The 20,968-nt window shown below is 40.4% G+C and overlaps 1 protein-coding gene and 1 pseudogene across 3 annotated transcripts in view; both read right to left on the bottom strand.

Annotated features, from left to right (window-relative positions):
• LOC134295049 (ribosome quality control complex subunit TCF25-like) overlaps positions 1-18,874 on the bottom strand; it is a 33,220-nt pseudogene extending 14,346 nt beyond the window's left edge.
• Positions 17,816-20,968, bottom strand: part of LOC100563696 (protein spire homolog 2) — a 28,348-nt gene continuing 25,195 nt past the window's right edge. For all 3 annotated transcript variants that reach the window (XM_062966991.1, XM_062966989.1, XM_062966990.1), the window contains one exon: positions 17,816-19,097. In XM_062966991.1, the coding sequence (XP_062823061.1) occupies positions 18,887-19,097 (211 nt within the window). In that variant the 3' untranslated portion in view covers positions 17,816-18,886. The remainder of the gene's footprint in view (positions 19,098-20,968) is intronic.

Raw genomic sequence — 20,968 nt, 5'->3', positions numbered from 1 at the left:
CTATAAAATACAGATTATCAGATTTGAACTGGATTATATGGCAGGGTAAACTCAAGGCCCTTCCACACAGCTATGTAACCCATTTATAATCTTATATTATCTGCTTTGAACTGGATTATCTTGACTCCACACTGCCATATAATCCACTTCAGTGTGCAGTTGGACACAACTGGACTTAATGTCAGGAGAAAACCTTTACCCTTTACCTTAACTACCACCAATTCCTCAATACTTTATTTCCCATACCACCATACTTCGCCACAGCAACACGTGGTCAGGCACAGCTAGTGGCTTATAAGGATGATAGGACATGTGCTCCAACAACATGGCCTTGTGTTACAGGCCAGAGAAAAGGAGTTGTCGCTTTAAATGAAGCTAGAAGGGAAAGTTGATAAAAGTGGGGAACCAGAAAAGGCAGTGAAAGGAACCTCCTGATCCAAACATGGATCAGGACTGTTTCCAAAGACTAAAGACAACTGTTTCATCACCTAATCAATCAATCAATTTATTAATGCTCCGACCAATGGTCATATGCATTTACAGAAACAACATCAAACAAACATCTATGCAAAACACTGTAAAATCCAACAGTTAAAAGTAGGATGCAAGCAGGATGAAACAGAGAATGCAAAATATACATTGTGATATAATGTTGGCATTTTAAAATAAAAGTGATGCCAACTGTAAGAGTTATATGGAACATATCCCGGCAGGATGCATTTCGCAGATCTATAACTTTCCCAGTTTCTGAGCAATACAACAATTGACCTTTTATTTTGGTCCAATGTTATAGACTCCAAACTAAAATGAGATTTGTAGCAGGGCTTTTTTGTTTCAATTCTATTGGTTCTCCAAAACACGACCAATAACTTAATTCAGCAATCTCTCAATACAGAAACATCTGAACTATATTCTTAGGTAGCTGCCTTCTTTCGCATCAAGAAAGGCCCAACTTCACACATTCTGTAGGTCATACTTGTTCTCACAATATGGACTTGCAAAGATGACAATAGCCACTAAAAGGGAAAGGAACAAAGCAACTATAGACAAAGCAAAACAGATTCCCAAGAAAGGAAATGAAAGGGAGGGTCCCTTGATATGAAAGTATGGCGTCTCACTCCAAAAGGTTCTCCCAGTCAACTCCTCTGGAAGCCGCAACCTGAATTAGAAGGCTCCTTGACTACTTCAGAGATCCACAATGCAAGGAGCCATATTTTCTTTGGAGGGCTGTATCAGCCGCAGGGTGGGCCTGCTTCTTACCAATGAGGTCCCTGGCCATCTCTTGGTCTTCCTGCATGTGGCACACGTCGCTGAGCTGCAGGAGGGAGTCCACGTGCGAAGGGTTCATCTGGAGCAAAAGCTGTCGGCAAAGAAAACAAAGCTGGTGAGTGGATCAGGAGAACTCATGGAGAGACCTTGGTGAGTTTGAAGAGGAGATAGAGGCTGGAGAGAGCAAGTGCCAATTGGGAGATTTATTTATTTTATTTATTTGCCACATTTATACCCTGCCTTTCTCACCCCGGAGGGGAATCAAGGCGGCTTACACATGGCACAATCCGATGCCCCAAAACACATATAAAACCAAAGCTTAAAATATTAAATATTTAAAAATTTAGACATAAAATTTAAACATTACAACAGTTAAAAATCACGCCACGCTTGGGCAACCGTGGGATGTTAGGGAGCTATACTAACACCTCAGGAATACGATTATAGAGGTGGAAGAGACTCCAAGGGCCATCCTATCCAACCCATTACTTATCCAACACTCACTTAGCCAACGTTCTGGATTATCCAACGCATTTTTGTAGTCAATGTTTTCAAAACATCGTGATATTTTGGTGCTAAATTCGTAAATACAGTAATTACAACATAACATTAATGTGTAATAAACTACTTTTTCTGTCAAATTTGTTGTATAACATGATGTTTTGGTGCCTAATTTGTAAAATCATAACCTATTTTGATGTTTAATAGGCTTTTTCTTAATCTCTCCTTATTATCCAACATATTCGCTTATCCAACGTTCTGCTGTTTATGTTGGATAAGTGAGACTCTACTGTAGACAGATAGATCATAGAGCCATCCAGTCCAACCTCCTTCTTTTTTTTGGGAAGACACCATCCAAACCCTTCTGACAGACGGCCATCCAACCTCTGTTTAAAAACCTCCAAAAAAGGAGATGCAATGATAATAATAATAATAATAATAATAATAATAATAATAGTAATAATAGGCATTGACAAAATTACGATCTACCAACTGCAAAAGGCCACCCTACTGGGATCTGCACGCATCATCTGAAAATACATCACACAGTCCTAGACACTTGGGAAGTGTTCGACTTGTGGTTTTGTGAAACAAAATCCAGGATATCTATCTTGTTTGCTGTGTCATGCAATAAAACAATAATAAAACTTTATTTCTAGACTGCCCTCTCTCCCCAGAGGGACTCAGGGCGGTTAACATACATATAAATGGCAAACATTAAGTGCCACAATTTCTTCATTAATGTCAAAAGTATAAAATGACAATAACATACACATTATAATAAAATTCCACATTAGAAAAAAACAAAGAGTTGTACAGTTGGAAGGACCACCTAAATCCAATCCCAATTCTGTCATAGAGGACTGAGCAACTGAAACATTCCTGGAAAATGTTCAGTCTTGTTTAAAAACCTCCAGAGGAGACTCCAACTGCCAAGACAATTTATTCCTCCACCAAACAAACTCTTGCCACCAGGAGTTCTTCCTAATGTTTAGGTGAAATCTCTTTTCCTGCTCTTTGAATCCATGGCTCTGCCATGTCCTATTCTCCAAGAGCAGCGGAAAACAAGCTTGCTCCCTTGGTTTTTCCAGCAGGCATTTGAAAATGTTTAGACAGTAACCAGAACTGATTGCTAATCACTCAGCACTTTATATTTACATTTTGTGCATTCAGCTGGGCTGCTATATTGATTACATGGATCTTTTAACTGATTCTATTTTAATAGAGGTTGTTTTATGCAATTTATATACCTGGTTTATGTAATGTTATTTTTTTTTCATGTTGATGTATTTTATTTTATGTATTATGTATTTTATGCATGGCATCTTTGTGTGCTATTTTGTAAGCTACCCCAAGTCCCTATGGGAAATGGTGGCAGGGTATAATTAAAGTTGTTCTTGTTGTTATATTATTATTATTTTATTATGACACAGCAAACAAGATAGATATGCTGGATTTCGTTTCACAAAATCACAAGTCGAAACCTTCCCAAGTGTCTAGGACTGTGTGATGTATTTTCGGATGATGCGTGCAGATCCCAGTAGGGTGGCCTTTTGCAGTTGGCAGATCGTAATTTTGTCAATGTCTATTGTTTCCAAATGCCGACTGAGATCTTTTGGCACGGCACCCAATGTGCCGATCACCACCGGGACCACCTGCACTGGTTTCTTCCAGAGTCTTTGAAATTCAATCTTGAGGTCCTGATAGTGGCTGAGTTTTTCCTGTTGCTTTTCGTCATTATTATTATTATTATTTGAAACACAACAAGATGAGTTTTTCCTGTTGTTTTTGTCATTATTATTATTATTATTATTGACACAACGACGTTGTATGACACAGCAAACAAGATAGATATGCTGGGTTTCGTTTCACAAAATCACAAGTCGAACACTTCCCAAGTGTCTAGGATTGTGTGATGTATTTTCGGATGATGCGTGCAGATCAGGGTTATTATTATTATTATTATTTGAAACACAACAAGAAACACAACTCTGCTGGCTGTTGTATTCGATCACACATCGGACACTTCCCAAGTTGTATTATTATTATTATTATTATTATTATTATTATTATTATTATTATTATTATTAGTTCTTGCTAACATTATAACTTGCTAACAATATAACTTGAAACAGAGTTGGTATCTGACAGCAACAGATTGTCCTGAGCATCCTGGGTGTTTATATAGCAATGGTGAGATGCCTTCATTAAATGGACTCAAATGGAAAATATTATTTCCAGCATGGCAGGCCTGTATTCTACTTTCTATGTGTTGCCTGTATCTCGGATCCTGCTGATGGATCGTCTGCTGATTACTTGTGTATCTCTCTCTTGTGCTCCCTTTATCACCACCAATTTCAGGGAAATTTATCACAGGGCTATTTCCGTACATTCATGCATGGTTGAGCCAGAAAAAGAATATTTCATCCAAAAAAAACAAAAAACAAACAAACAGGACAACAAGCTACATAACACTCTGGCTATAAAAGAAAGCCATTGTTCGCCAGACAGAAATAATCTCTGAGCTCTGAATAGAAGCTTATGAAACGCTCTCAAGAAGCCTAGGGCCAAGGCTGGCTGAAACACGATATCCATCATGTTATCTTTGCAAGTCTGCAGATCTTTCCCTTTGGATCAAATAAGCATTTAACGACTTTTAAGATCCACTTTTCCATCTCCACCAACTAGCATCTTGCAAGCATCTTCTTCAGATCTTCAAAGCTGATATGCACTTTGGTAAATGTTTAAGTTGGCTCAGAGACAGTGCTCTGATTATAAGGATTTTTTAGATATGTGTTTTATGGGCATCGGGACTACTTTCTGGCATTTTTCATAATGGTTATTCCAAGCAGCTGGGTTTTCTGAAACGTGTAACCAAACTAAGCCCCTTTTGAATGAGCTGATCGAGAGTCGGAGAAGGACTTCAAGGGAACAGATAAGAACCAATCAGCTTTCTAGGTATCATTGGACTCCAACTCCACAAATTTCCCATCAAGGACTGCTGGAAATTGCAGTCCAACGATATCTGGATAGTCTAAAACAGGGATCCCCCAACTTTTTAAACAAGGGGCCAGTCCACAGTTCCTCAAAATGGGAACAGCCTCAATGTTAATAATCCTAATAAAAATAGAGTGGGTTGGAAGAGACTCCTTTTAGTCCAATCCCCTTCTTCCTTTGTGCACCAAAAGCACAAGCAAAGCATCCCTGACAGATGGCCACTCAGCCTCAATGTTGTTAATAATAATAATAATAATAATAATAATAATAATAATAATAATAATAATACATCACACAATCTTAAACGCTTGGGAAGTGTTTGACTTGTGATTTTGTGATACGAAATCCAACCTATATATCTCATTTGCTGTGTCATACTGTGTCTTTGTGTCAATAATAATAATAACAACAACAACAATAAAGAGGGTTGGAAGAGACACCTTGGGCCATTTAGTCCAGCTCTCTTCTGCCTTTGTGCACCAAAAGAACTAGCAAAGCACCCCTGACAGATAGCCACCCAGCCTCAATGTTGTTAATCATCATCATCATCATCATCATCATCATCACACAGTCCTAAACGCTTGGGAAGTGTTTGACTTGTGATTTTGTGATACGAAATCCAACATATATCTCTCATTTGCCGTGTCATACTATGTCTTTGTGTCAATAATAATAATAACAACAACAACAATAAAGAGGGTTGGAAGAAACCCCTTGGGCCTTCTTCTGCCTTTGTGCACCAAAAGCACTAGCAAAGCACCCCTTAATAATTATTAATTAAATGATAATTAAAATACCATTATAAACAAGCAGAGCTTTGGAATGAGCGCAAGGGAGGAAGCAGGAAAGGCGCGCACATTTATTTTCTCCCTCGTGCCGCAGTTTGGGGACCCCTGGTCTAAACAATCGTTTTTCAAAATTTAGAACCACTTTTTCCGGGGGAGAGGAGTAAGATTCCTCTCCAGCTCCGGGCTCCCCCCAAAGAGCAACTAAAGGCCAAACTCCACAAACATTTGACCAGGACTTGGGGAATCATCCAGCATTCATTACTGTGTTGTTGTGTCTTATCTAAATAACTGCTTTCTTAATTTGATTTCTGCTTTTGGGGGGAAAAACCAAAAATAGCCTTTGTCAACTGTATGTTTCCAGAGAGTAAAGAGCAGGCCAAAAACTAAGCTCTCTGGGACAAAGGCTGCTCTATCTTCAAAGAGCCTAATCGGAAGGGAGCGAAGGGGGGGTTTGGGGTCTTTCCAAAACTTCAATGCCCCAATTGTGCTAACATTAGGTCAAGAACATTTTCTGCCATTTGCCTGATCTTCTGTGGACCATCAAAGTTGGTGCTCGGCTTAACCAGTTCCGATACGCTTCCATCAAGACCTCAAAGCGGGGTCTGTTCTGCTAATTGCCAAGGAAAATTAAGCATCTCCTCATCCAAAGAAGGAAAATGCTTATAAATAGCTACAGCAAACTCTGTAAACCCTGATTTTTTAAAAGATCCATGATGCTCCTCTGCACCCCACAAAAACCATCCTCAAAACTAGAGGCTTTTCCTAGACTGGAGCTTGCAGAAGCTACTACTTTTGGACTACTAATCCCAGCAGCCTCCAGTAGCAGCATGACCCTTTTCCTAAATCAAGACATTACTTGAAACAATTTTATTAGGGTTTTTTCCCTACGCTTTATGCCATTCCTATCCATTCAAAGTGGCTTTTCTCCAGATAGGTAGACATTAAAGGTAGAAATTAAAATATGGCTTCTGCTAGAGCAGTGGTTCTCAACCTGTGGGTCCCCAGATGTTTTGGCCTTCAACTCCCAGAAATCCTAACAGCTGGTAAACTGGCTGGGATTTCTGGGAGTTGTAGGCCAAAACATTTAGGGACCCATAGGTTGAGCGCCACTGTGCAAGAGCTTCAGATGGGCTCCTTCAATCCTGCATAACTGAAGTCCACATATACTTTATGGCATAAGGGTTAATACTGCTTTAAAACATTCTTATTTGGGGCTTTCAAGTCAACTCGGATTAATCGCGACCTTTTCCCAGATCTTTCTTGGCAAAATTATTATTATTATTATTATTATTATTATTATTATTATTATTATTATTATTATTCATTTCTATCCCGCTGGGATTCAAAACGGCATACAACATATAAAATTCATACAAATACATCAGACAGCAATGCATAATCAATTGAAACATCATATCCTGATATAAATACCCAATCAACATATCAAATAAAACAAGTTTAAAAACTTGTTTTGATCACAGAGATGTTGCCATTGCCTTCCTCTGAGGCTGAGAGAGTGCGACGTGCCCAAGGTCACTCCTCAGGTTTCTAGGGCTGAGCGAGGGTTTCAAACTGATGGCCCTCCAGGTATTTTGGACTTCAGCTCCCAGAATTCTTGACCATTGGGCAGGCTGGCAATAGGGGCTTCTGGGAGTTGGAGTCCCAAACACCTGGAGGGCCACAGGTTGTGCACTGGTTTAAATCCTAGTTTCCTAGAGCCTTAGGCTCGACTCAGAACAGGTTGCTTGGGAACTCAGCATGTATTGCTTCCAACAAACAACACTCCACCCTAATCCAGGAACTCCATAAAGAGAAAATACAATGGGCATTAAGACCATCTGGGTCATTGCCCTGGGATATTGTGATGACTCCAACATAAAGAGCTTTTGAATAAAACCACTGTACAAAAACATGGGCGGAAACTTCATTCAGAATCTGCAGGATCAAATCATGTTTGATGTGGATCTCTTTAGGAAAGGACTTCTAAGCCCAAATAGGACAGGTTCAACACAGTGTTGTTATTGTTGTTATTGTTATGGGCCTCCTGGTCATTTTTTACTAGAAGGTGAACTGATCCTTTCTGGGGCTGAGAGTGTGACTTGCTCATGGTCACCCAATGGGTTCTTAAGTGGGGATTTGAACCCTGGTCTCCAGAGTTGTCGCCCAAAGGGCAAACTGTGTTGATTCTCCCTTGACAATATCTAAACTTCTGGAAAGATGTTTTCAACCACTTAGAAAGAGAACCATACCAAAGCTGTAATGATGCTGTTGATGGATGAGGCGATGCGGGGAATAATAATAATAATAATAATAATAATAATAATAATAATAATAACAACAACAACTTTATTCTTGTATCCCGCCACCATCTCCCCGAAGGGACTCGGGGTGGCTTACACAGGGACGAGCCCAACAACATACATAAAACTTACATAAAACAATAAATAAAACAGTGAAACAATAATTAAAACAATAACAATAAAATGTAAATATCACTTAACAATTCTTAAAAACTTAGCATCAATTGCCTGTGGTCCTGTCTCAAGGAACCATTGTGTGATGCTTTCTTGCCTATTTGTCCTCCTACAGGACCAATGGGACACCCACATACGTGCATTTCTCCTCCTCCTTTTGCAGACATTGTAGGTCAGTAGTGTCAAACTTACAGCCCTCCATGAGTTTTCGACTCCAGCTCCCAAAATTCCTGGCCATTAGACAAGCTGGCAATAGGGGCTTCTGAGCGTCGGAGGCCCAAACAGCTGGAAGGCCACAAGTTTGACACCTCTGCTGTAGAGATTGGCATTCTTTTCTTCTCTCTTTGAAACACCCAAAACTCACTCTCCTCTGACAAAGAAAACGGTGCCTGAGGCTGTCCTGCAGGACTGTTCTGTGCTTTGTGATGAGAAGCTGAAATATCACGTGAGGCCTCCATGTCCAGACGTGATAATGGGATCAGAACTCTGGGACCCTCCGGAGCTTTGGAGGCACAGTCAGATGGTTCTGCTTGCCACAAAGCACAGAATGGTTAATCTGAGGGGCCTTCCATGGGTTGATAGATGGCTCAGGCTTACATAGATCTCCAGACGCAATTGCCACAGGCTCCCCCTGCAGTAGCTGGATCATCGGCCTGATCTTCCCCATCAAGCATAGAAACCAGGTGCTAACAAGGAGAAAGCAGCTGCATATGTTGTTGCTGCAAACTGGCCAAGTCAAGAACTTACGACAAGGTTATTAGGGTCCATGGACTCCACAGCGTCCAAGAACTTGAACTGGACTTGCTGGTACTCTCTGCTGTGCTCAAAGGCAAAGTGCTGGATCCCCCGCTTGGTCTCCAGCAGCGCCATAGAGATACCTGGGCAACAAGGAGAGAGAGAGAGTTCTGTTGGAACCAGAGGGTGCTGGCTATCATTATTTGCTTGTCATAAAAAAAATCCTGCTGTTTTGTTGACCCACATCTTGGATGCAAAGCTGGTGATCTGGGTGGGTTAACTCTTGCTCCCAGAATCCCCACTCCCAATGAAACCGAAAGGGGCCAGAAAACCACTTCCTTGTTGGTCATTTGGGATATTTTGCATGGAAAGGGAAGAGCCGTAGAGAAGCTTGTATATTCAAACAACCATTTTGAGAAGTTTCTACCAGCAGCAGTTCTTTTCTTTAAAAAAATTAATTAATTTTTATTCAATGAGACAAGCACATCATACAAAGATATATGCGACAAACAAAATGCATCAAACACATAAAACAAGTATTTTTTTCTTAATATAAAACACTAACTCACAACAGCTAACAAAACTACTAAGTCAAATCAATACACAAAGCACACAAAAGCTAATGAACAAACGTAAAAACTAATCTAACTAATCTACAGATCTCTCACTCTCGGCCTGATTTTTTTAGTTCTGACTAGTCTACTCCCTTTAAGAAATATTATACAATCACCTTTAGTGGCATGTTGCTTGTCAATCCCACAATCCTATATTAATCAATACATCTCCAATCTCTCTTAAGGTTAGACAGATACTTCTCCTCCATCAACTGAATTAACTTGTCAATCTTCATTTACCATCATCATTGACTCTAGACATTTCCATTCAAGCAGCGGATCTTTTCAAGAGGGACTAGCCAGCCAGCAATCTCTTGGGAAGAGACCCGTACCTTGAGAAAGCCCTTTGTGCTATCCATGTGGTGGAAAACATTGCACACTAAAGCCTCTGCTAAGGAAATCAAATCTCAGGCTGCTTGTAACACAAGCTTTGGAACCAACAGGAATGCCCCAGTTACCTGAGAGATGTGGCAAAACTGCTCACCTGTCTTGCTGTGGCGAGGCCAGGTGCTCTTGGGGACTGTCAGCCATGTGCTGCGGACGTACTGACGCTGCCTGAGAAAAAGAAAACAGGGGTCCAAGCAATGAGAAGGGGTGGAAGGGCAAAGGACAGCGAGAATTTTCCTGGAGTATGAACATCATAATGGCTGTACTCATGCTGTGCTTTATATTCTACATGGGTCCTTGAATCTTTGCATTTGACCCCATATGGCTGCAATATGTTTCCAACCAGGAAGGCCCTCTTCCTCACTAGCAAAAAACAACTAAAGAGAGGGACTCCTTCAATTATGGAGGCCCCAAGGAGCTTGAGGGTTAAAATGCCATCACAAGAACACTAAGAAGAAAAATACTGGCATGTTGATATTTTGAACAGCCAAAAAATACCTTAAAACTTCTATTTCTGGCCACTCTGTTTACAGCATTGAATGTTTGCCTTTTTTGTATGTAAACTGCTCTGAGTCCCCTCAGGGGGACTGGGCGGTCTATACAGTATTTATTAATTTTATTATTTACTTCGATTCCTTTGCTCTCTTTTGAAGCTTTTGCAATCATTAGGGGGTGTTCCTACTCGCGAAAAAATGGCCCCAGCCTGGCCTCAGCTGCCCACCCTACAACCTAGACAGAGCAACAGGAGGGAAAGGGCAGCTGTTTTCCCTCTGTCCCTGCCTGAGAAGTTTTTTGAACTGCAACTTTCAAAATCTCCTGCCCAGAATTGGTACTGTCTGTGCTGAGTGATGGATTCTGGAAATTGTAGACCCCAAAAGGCACTTTCCCCAAGGGCGCAGGACATGACATTTGAAATCAGGACTCAAAACTATCAGTGGAACTTATTGCCTCAGAGTATGGTACTGGATGGTCCCTGAGGATTACTTTCAACTCTACGATTCTATGCTTCTACAATTATTACATTCATACAAGTACAAATTAAGGTTAAAAGTTGGCAAGAAGAGCCTTTTGAAGAATGGCCTCTCTGCTAGTGTTTACTTTTTATCATGCACAATCGCGCCATGCCCCTCCCGCCTTTGGGGCTTCGTGTGGCCTTTTGCTTTCCCTGGGAACTTCTCTGACCGGAATCCTGTCCTCAGAGAAGCTGCCACCACAGTCTCCTCCTTTCAAACGCATCCACATCACCTACGAGGACAAACCCACATCCAGGCCTCTCATGGTGGCAGCTGGGTGCACAAAGGAGCACAAGCATATATTTAAGAAAAAGCAAAACTCCAAATCAGACCCTCTTTCTAAAGAGACACTGATGCTTTTGTGGGAAAAAGACTCCCTTTGAGCTTTTGGGGACTGCCCAGCTTTCTGTCAGTTCTCTCTCTTGGCTCAAAGTTCACAATTCCTCAGCTTTGAACATCTCAACTCAATTGTGTGTTTTCTAAAGCACAACAAAAAACGTGTCTTCATTTCCAGGCTTGGACTCACCTCTGATCGCCAAGAACGGCTCGGGCCCCAAAATATCTCTTCAGCTCAGTTTCTGGGTTCAGGTTCCTGGAAAAGGCATAATACAAACCCATCTTATTATTTATTTAGGAACAATGGATTAGTTACAAATGTGCCGTCAGCACTGCAAGGAAGAGAAGGACTGGGTCCTTGCTCTGAGACTCTTACAGAGTAAAATGGGCATCAAAGGGGGGCTTGTTTTGAACCGCATTTCCCAGCAGGCCTACCCTGTTTCCCCAAAAATAAGACAGTGTCTTATATTAATATTTGCTCCTAAAGATACAGTAGGCCTTATTTTCAGCGGATGTCTTATTTTTCCACAGAGAAGAATCCACATTTATTGTTGAACAAAAAAATGAACATTTATTATATACTGTACAGTAGTTGTCATCACAAACAAGCATCACCAAACTGTGAATCCTATCAGGAATTTCTTGTTACTACCATTATTTCCATATACAACAATCTATGGTATGTACATTTAATGATCCTGCATGCTCTGGTGGTCTGTTTGGTGGGCATGCTTCCAAACAAAAACTTGGCTAGGTCTTACTTTCAGGGGAGGCCTTATATTTAGCAATTCAGCAAAACCTCTACTAGGTCTTATTTTAAGGGGATGTCTTATTTTCGGGGAAACAGGGTAGTAGCCAATTGTGGGATGTTGGGAATTGCAATCTAACAAGCCTTGGACGGGATTACTTTCACTTATTTCAAGGTGGAAAAAGTTGGGAGAAGGCCATCTGAGAACAAGCATAGATTGGAGATGTTTATCTTAAAAGCACTGGCTGCCTCTCTGGATTGTTTTCGTTTTATTTATGATTGTCTGATCAGAGAGTTTTTCATTCTCAAAGGCAACCTATGCCACTATTGAACAGTTCTTATAGGAAAGTTCTTCCCAATGTTTATGCGTAAGCCTTTTTCTTGCAATTCAAATTATCTTCTGATGGTATTCCCTTCAGATGTTTAAAGTGGGTTGCATCACATCACCTCACATTCTTCTCCGAGATCACATACTCATCCTTTTGTTCTTCTTCAGGACCTGGTGATTTCTTTCCAAGACCTTTCCAAACTAAGCATCTCCAGATCTTCAGGCCACTTCTCATAGTTTCCAGACCTTCTGATATTTTGGTCAGCCTTCTCTGGACTCCTTACATCTTGTCCATCTCCTTGAATGGCTTTGCCCAGAATTGGAATCGGGTATTATTCTGGGGACAGAGTTGGACTAGGACTAGCCTCCTCTTCATACAGCCTAGAATCACATTGGGCTTTTTTGCTACTATATCACAATGTTGCCTCATGTTGAGCTTGTGGTCTAAGAAGACTCCTAGATCCCTTTCAGATAGACTGTTTTCCTTCTTGAATAGCTTTGATCAGAGCTGGACACAGAAGTGAGGTCTGGCCAAAGCAGAGTAGAGTGGGACAAGGACTTCTCTTAATCTGGTCACTAATCTCCTGTTGATGCAGCCGGGAATTGCATTGGCTTTTTTTGGCTGCTACATCACATTGTCCACACATGTTTAGCTTGTGATCTTCTAAGAACTCTGGATCTATTTCTAATTTAAAGCCAAATGCTACCTTAAATCATTTAGAACAGAACAAAAACAACAACAAGGAAGGGCAGAGCCATCAACGAAGCCACACGCCTTGCAACTGATGATCTCCTTCCCTTGATCTGGAACACTGGTTCTTAACCTGGGGCTCAAGGAGCCCTGGGGGGCCCATGAAGAAATATCATGATCTTTTACAGATAAATCTGAATAAACAAACAAGTGAAGGAATGAAAGCAAGCCAGAAAGGGAAATGGAACATAATCTTCATTTTCCACACCTCTTTTGGAAAACTTGGCTGTTTTAACCTATTGCCTCTATTAAAAACAGTCAGAGCTGGAAGTCAGTTATGAGAGTAGCTGGGTGGGAAATGTACCAGTAGAAGTAGTAGTACAGTAGTCTCACTCATCCAACATAAACGGGCCGGCAGAATGTTGGATAAGTGAAAATGTTGGATAATAAGGAGGGATTAAGGAAAAGCCTATTAAACATCAAATTACATTATGATTTTACAAATTAAGCACCAAAACATCATGTTTTACAACAAATCAACAGAAAAAGCAGTTCAATATACTGTAACATTATGTAGTAATTAATGTATTTACAAATTTAGCACCAAAACATTGCAATGTATTGAAAACATTGACTATAAAAACACTGACTACTAAAAGGCAGACTGTGTTGGATAATCCAGAATGTTGGATAAGCGAAGGTTGGATAAGCATGACTCTACTGTAGTAGTAGTAGTAACATTATTATTGTGATAGTTATTGTTGTTACTGTTGACATTATCACTGTTCTGCTCTCACTACTATTAGTATTGTTAAATTATTAACTATTACTAGTGTTGATGTTATTATTTTGAATTAGTATGGAATAATTACAACCAAAATATTATATTACGAGTGTAGGCGTTAACAGATTAATTTATATCCCCTTCTCTATAAATTTGAAGGACCCTCATGGGAAAATTGAAATCATTATTTGATGTGGCCTAGTGCCTTAAATCTTGAGTTTTGGCGGGTCTGCGGCCCTAAAATGTATTTAAAAGGGGGGCCTTGGTGAAGAAAAGGTTGAGAACTACTGGTCCGGACATAAAACACTCCTACTGCCCCTTCTTGGACAAACAGTGTAGTAATTTACTAGGCCACTGAACTCAGATGGAGCTGCGCTTTCCTCCCGGCCTGCAGTTCTACAATTCCTTCTCAGAATTAAAACCACTTAAGACATGTAGGCTGGGAAGACAAACACTATCTCCCACAAAGGGAGGAACAGGTTCACACAAGCACAGACTGATAAAAGGGACTTCCTGCACTACAGTTTCCAGAATCCTTAGCCAACAATTGCAAAATATGGTAAGACTGTTGATGCCACAACCATTAGTTATTTGGTTATGACATCCCATGTGTAGTCTGCATGACACTGACAAAACATAGAATTGGAAGAGACGATACTGGCCACCTAGTCCAAGCCCTTGCCATTTACGAAAAGCACAATCAAAGCACCCCTGACAGATGGCCACCCAGACTCTAGTTAAAAGTCTCCAAAGGAGCCTCCACCAAACTCCGTGGCAGTGAGTTCCACTGTTGAACAGCTCTCATGATCAGGTAGTTCTTCCTAATGTTCAGGTGAACCCAAATGGATATTGACAAATGAACACAGGGCTATGTAGCGACCAAATGGGAAGGAACTGGGAAGTTTTATTGACATAAATAATCAATTGTTCATGGTTTGCGAGAAACAAAGGCCTGGGGATCAGAAGATCTGTGTGTCGTATGACCCTGGTATAATTACTGTATGAGCTATATATATATGTTGAGCCTTAGAGCAGTATTTGTTAGTATGAACAATAAATGCTTTAATACCAGCAAAATAACTGTGTCATCTCAGAGAATCCTTTAACAACAAAGCATCTCTCCAATAGAAACACAGCTGATCCTCTTCAGGAACCTGACAGTTTGTTCAGACTGACAGTTCATGAAGTGATGAAGTTTTCAAACAGGATAACGCAAAAATATCTTACCTGTGCTCTACGTACAACAGAGGCCGACTGTCTGTGGGCACCCTGCTTTGGCTCTGGCATGAAGGTCCATCAGGAGTCTCAATCCTCACCAGGATGCTCTCAATGTCTTCTGCATCATCTTCATCTCCAAGGCCCTGTGCACAAAAATTAGAACAATATAGGTGTGGTTTTTGCTCCATGAACAGATCTTTGTTTCTTTTTAATACTGTTCATGTTTAATTCTATTTTAATGTTTGTATATTTTTAGGTTTTAAATTGTATTGCTTTTACTGGTGGGCCACTTTTTAAAGAAAAAAGGGATATTAATATTATTAACATTAATATCCCTTTTTGATGATAATAATAATAACAGTAACAATAACAATTCCACTGCAGGAACTTCCTGGTGAATAGAGGTTTCTCCTTGGCTGAAACAATATTATTATTATTATTATTATTATTATTATTATTATTATTATTTACAACATTTATATTCCGCCCTTCTCACCCCGAAGGGGACTCAGGGCGGATCACATTACACATATAGGCAAACATTCAATGCCTTTTAACATAGAACAAAGACAAGACAAACATAGGCTCCGAGCGGGCCTCGAACTCATGACCTCCTGGTCAGAGTGATTCATTGCAGTTAATTGCAGCTGGCTTGCTCTCCCGCCTGCACCACAGCCATAGAGGTGTGGCCTCCCATTTATAAAAGCTAAAGTACATAAGATTGAATGGTGCTCAGGAGTGGGGCACTGCATAGCCCTTTCATAAATTTGGTGCCAACTTACCGGAGTCTCACCTAACACATTCTTCTTGTTCTTTCTTTTCTTCTTCTTCTTGCGCGATTTGCTATTTGGAAGAGGCTTTTAAAAAATTAAATAAAAGTAAACAGTGAGACATATGGTTTGCAGCATCTCGCCAAATGGACATCATAAGCAGCCTACTTAGACCAGACAACCTGGTTTAAAACAAGTGTTGCACTGCAAGAGGAACTGGCACAACTGGAAAAAAAATCCAGAGCTCTGCCTCCATCCTGTGGCTGAAACTTAAATAACAAGTAGTTTTTATGGGACTTTATTCCCTGAAAGGACTGGCATCTAAAAGCAAAGGCATTTCTAGTCTAGCCTACAAGTGAATTCACTTCTATATTTCACCTTAATAAATAGCAGCATAACAACAGTGCTTTCCAATCCTCTTAATTTAAATATTTTGAATTAAAAACCAACAAAAAATTAACATTTACAAGGTCAGAAATCTTAGTACTTCATTTTTTGGCTCAGACTAGGAGCACTACACATTTTTAAGTGGTATTTAAATCCTGGGGCATTTAGTACCTTATCACACAATTATACGTCATTATTATTATTATTATTATTATTATTATTATTATTCTATTTTACCCTACTTTTTCTCTATCATATCAAAGTGGCCAGCACTAAAAGCTGTAACAACATGTGAATCAACATCTAACACATAATAAATATTAAAATAGAAATAAACAAAATATTTTTAAATATATACAGTAGTTAAAAGCAATAAAATGATTAAACAAATCTATTAAATGACATCAAACACAGCATCCTGGGGCATTTACCGTTTGGTCCAGTTGTTTGGTCTCTGCTCCTCCTTTTTGCTGGTCATTTTCCAGACTCTCTTCGTTCTTTCGGTCACTTTCCTCCTTCAGCCTGGAATCATCTTTCTCCTCTTTGGATGTGAGATCATCCTCTATTTCTTCATTGGTTATCTATAGAAATTAAACAAAATTAGTCCAGCTCAGCCCATAGGACTGGTTTCTCAACCTTTTTCTGACATTAAAGCATAAACTGTACTTGTATAAATAAAGCAGAGGCAAAAAAATAGAGTACAAAAACAGCCATTTAAATAAAATAAAATATTAAAATGCAATTAAAACATTTAACTCCATACATTAGGGTAAATCACGGGAACCATAGGCTTAGCCCGGGCCGTTCCATTAGTCTGTTACACATCTTTCATACCTATTATTGCACCAAATAATAGTTCTCTATTATGCAATGCAGTTTGCCTTTTACCGTGTTTCCCCGAAAATAAGACAGTATCTTATATTAATTTTTTCTCCCAAAGATGTTCTAGGTCTTATTTTCAGGGGATGTCTTATTTTTCCATGAAGAAGAATTCACATTTATTGTTGAACAAAAAAATGAACATTTATTATATACTGTACAGTAGTTGTCATCATAAAACAGCATAACCAGACAAACTGTGAATCCTATCAAGAATTTCTTGTTACTACCAATATTTCCATGTACAGCACTTTATGGTATGTACATTTACTGATCCTGCATGCTCTAGTGTTCTGTTCGGCGGGCATGCTTCTGAACAAAAACTTTGCTAGGTCTTACTTTTGGGGGAGGCCTTATATTTAGCAATTCAGCAAAACCTCCACTAGGTCTTATTTTCTGGTGATGTCTTATTTTAGGGGAAACAGGGGTAGAAACAGTGTGGGCAGGGAATGGGAGACATTTGCCTCAGACACATTTAATAACAAAAATCCTAAAGACATTTTAGGTTGGTGGCAGCTACCATTTTAAAAGAAAATCTAAAATCAAACAGTATACCCTCGCCTCTCACATACGTGTGCTTGCGAAAGAGTGTGTAGAGTGGAGAGGTATCTGATATATTTGGTGTCTGTTTTTGTAGTCAACGTCTTCAATACATTGCTAGATTGTAAATACGGTAATTACTAGATAACGTTACCGTGTATTGAACTGCTTTTTCTGTCAATTTGCTGCTAAAACAGCAAAAGGATCGCTTAAGACAGGCCTGGGCCAACTTGGGCCCTCCAGGTGTTTTGGACTTCAACTCCCACAATTCCTAACAGCCTACCGGCTTTTTAGAAAGCATTTTGTTACAAAATAAATATTACTTTATTAAAGGAAAAAAGGGCAACACTGTCAGGTTTGGTTCGCTTTCAATTTTATTTACAATTCTATACAGTGCAGGCAGCGTATAAAACATCGGCTGCTGGGAGGACTTCTAAGGAAGAGGGAGGCAAGGAGGAATCTTCTCCTTCCGTCTAATTGTGGATTATTATTATTTCAGGGTCCGTAAGGCATGTGTTGAAGTCCAGAGGCAACGAAAACAGCGACAAGCTGGGCAAGTAGATTGGCACAAACAGCAATTGCTTCCTTTGAAGCCTGACCTGGCCAAAGCATGGGTAAAGTTTATTTTTATAGAGCATGGGCAGAGGGCTGGGGCCCAAGGGAGGGAAGGAAAGGAAGAAGAAAGGGGAATTTGACCAGAATCTCCATACGCCAATGAAAGGAATGCAGCCCATTTAAAACACTATTGGGTTGTTGTATGTCTTTCGGGCTGTGTGGCCATGTTCCAGAAACATTCTCTCCTGACGTTTCGCCCACATCTATGGCAGGCATCCTCTCAGGCCCTTTCCTTTTCCCTCTCAGCCGCTTAAGCCTGAGAGGATGCCTGAGAGGATGCCTGCCATAGATGTGGGCGAAACGTCAGGAGAGAATGCTTCTGGAACATGGCCACACAGCCCGAAAGACATACAACAACCCTGTGATCCCGGCCATGAAAGCCTTCGACAACACATAAAACACTATTCTTGGTCTTCTCCATTTCCATAGAGCATGTGCAGAGGGCTGGGGCGCAAGGGAGGAAAGACAGGAGCAAGTGGATCCGTGGATAATAAATATAGAGTGTCTATCGATATGTATATATATACACGGACGTATACACAGATGCAGGCGGGTGGGGATGATGGGTGTCGGAGTGGATGCAAGGAAGATAGAAAGCGGAGAGGTTGAGGCTTCCTTTCCGAACCCAAAAAAGAATTTGACTCCTTTCCCTCTCTGGTGCATTGGAGACACAGCACAGGCAGAGACGGGGACGATGGGTGTCGGAGTGGATGCAAGAAAGCAGAGACGTTGGCGCTTCCTCTCCAGCTCCTCTTTCGGTGCAGATTGTGACCCAAAGGCTTGGGGACGATGGGGGCCATGGTGTCGGGGGCCTAGCTGGAGGAGATGTAGAGGGACTGGGTCTTGCGGCTCCTCCGGTCGGGCGTGGCGGTGTTGAGGATGTCCACGCTCTTGCGGCTGGAGCTGACCACGTCCGTGACGAAGCCGGAGCAGTCGGAGCAGACGTCCTTGAGCACCGAGCCGTGGGCGTAGATGTAGGGGAACTCCTCCTCCACGCTCCGCCAGCGGGTGCCCTGCAAGGGGCTTTTGCAAAAGGAGAAGCGTTAGAACAGGGGTCCCCAAACTAAGGCCCGGGGGCCGGATGCGGCCCTCCAAGGTCATTTACCTGGCCCCCGCCCTCAGTTTTATAATATTATATTTTTATATCATTTTAAATAATATAATATATTGTATATACATATAATTGTTATACAATATAATACTAATAATACCATATAATAATATTAATTATATATTATATATTAAATGTAATATTACTAATAATAATATGGTATAGTTCAATATAGTAATATATAATGCTAATATTGTGCTATGCTAATAATATAATATATTGTATGTACATACAGCTGCTCTGAGTCCCCTTCGGGGTGAGAAGGGTGGGATATAAATGTAATAAATAAATGTAGTAAATGAATGAATAAATAAATAATTTTAGACTTAGGCTTGCCCAAAGTCTGACATGACTTGAAGGCACACAACAACAACAATCCTAATTAACTTGACTATCTCATTGGCCAGAAGCAGGCCCACACTTCCCATTGAAAACCTGATAGGTTTATGTTGGTTACAATTGTTTTCATTGTTGTTGTTATTATGCACTACAAATAAGACATGTGCAGTGTGCATAGGAATTTGTTGGTTTTTTTCCCTCCAAATGATAATTCGGCCCCCCCCCCACAGTCTGAAGGATTGTGAACCGGCCCTCTGCTTTAAAAGTTTGAGGACCTCTGCGTTAGAAGCTAGGCTGGAGGCTTTTAAGCAGAGGCTGGATGGTCATCTGCCAGGAGGGCTTCGATTGTCTCTTCCTGCCTGGCAGGAGCGGGTTGGACTGAATGATCTTTGGGGTCCTTTCCAACTCTGGACTACTATCATATTGATAGTAATATTATAATGTAATACAATATTTTTAATTTTTTAAAATGAGATTTTATTTCTAGAAACTTTATAGAGTTTCAGGGTTGTTGTATGTCTTTTGGGCTGTGTGGCCATGTTCCAGAAGTATTCTCTCCTGACGTTTCGCCCACATCTATGGCAGGCATCCTCAGAGGTTATGAGGCATGGATAAACTAGGCGAGGAAGGTAAATATATAATAATAATAATAATAATAATAATAATAATAATAATAATAATAACTTTATTTTTATACCCTGCCTCTATCTCCCCGGAGGGGACTCAGGGCGGCTTACATGGGGCCAAGCCCGAATAAAAACAGTAGCAGTATAAAACACAGCAATAGACAACAACTTGCACAATAAAAAAAATAAAAAATAAAATAAAACATTAGCTAATAAAAAACAAGAACTAATAAAAACATGGATTAAAACTGAGAGATTGTAAAAGTAGACTGGGTAAGGTGCACCATATAAATATTGTAAACACAAGGTGACTGATAAAGTGCTGCAAATTCTGGAAGTGCAAATTGGGATGGGAATAGACCCTGTGGAGAGTCCTATATCTGTGGAGAGTCCAGGGTGTGACAAGAGTTAAGCGCTAATGTTTCAGTTAATCACCCTAATTAGCATTGGAAAGGTTTGTCTCTTGCCTGGGGGCATCCTTTGTTCAGAGTCATTAGCCGTCCTTGGGGCTCCTCTGCCCTCAGAGTGTTGCTTCCCATCTACTGTTCTGATTTTTGCGTTTTATAATACTGGTAGCCAGATTTTGTTCATTTCATGGTTTCCTGGACCACCTCAACAGCATCCACCCAAACATCCAATTCACCATGGGGGGAAAAAGGAAGAAAAACTGCCATTTCTAGATGTTCTGGTCATCCACAAGGGCCCCAAGGACGGCTAATGATGATGATGATGATGATGATGATGGTGATGATGGTCTAGGACAGTGATGGCCAACCTATGACACGCGTGTCAGCACTGACACACTTAGCCATTTTTGC

Source organism: Anolis carolinensis, unplaced genomic scaffold (assembly GCF_035594765.1).
Source record: "Anolis carolinensis isolate JA03-04 unplaced genomic scaffold, rAnoCar3.1.pri scaffold_68, whole genome shotgun sequence".
NCBI lineage: Eukaryota > Metazoa > Chordata > Lepidosauria > Squamata > Dactyloidae > Anolis > Anolis carolinensis.
This window is presented reverse-complemented; position numbering and strand designations above follow the sequence as displayed.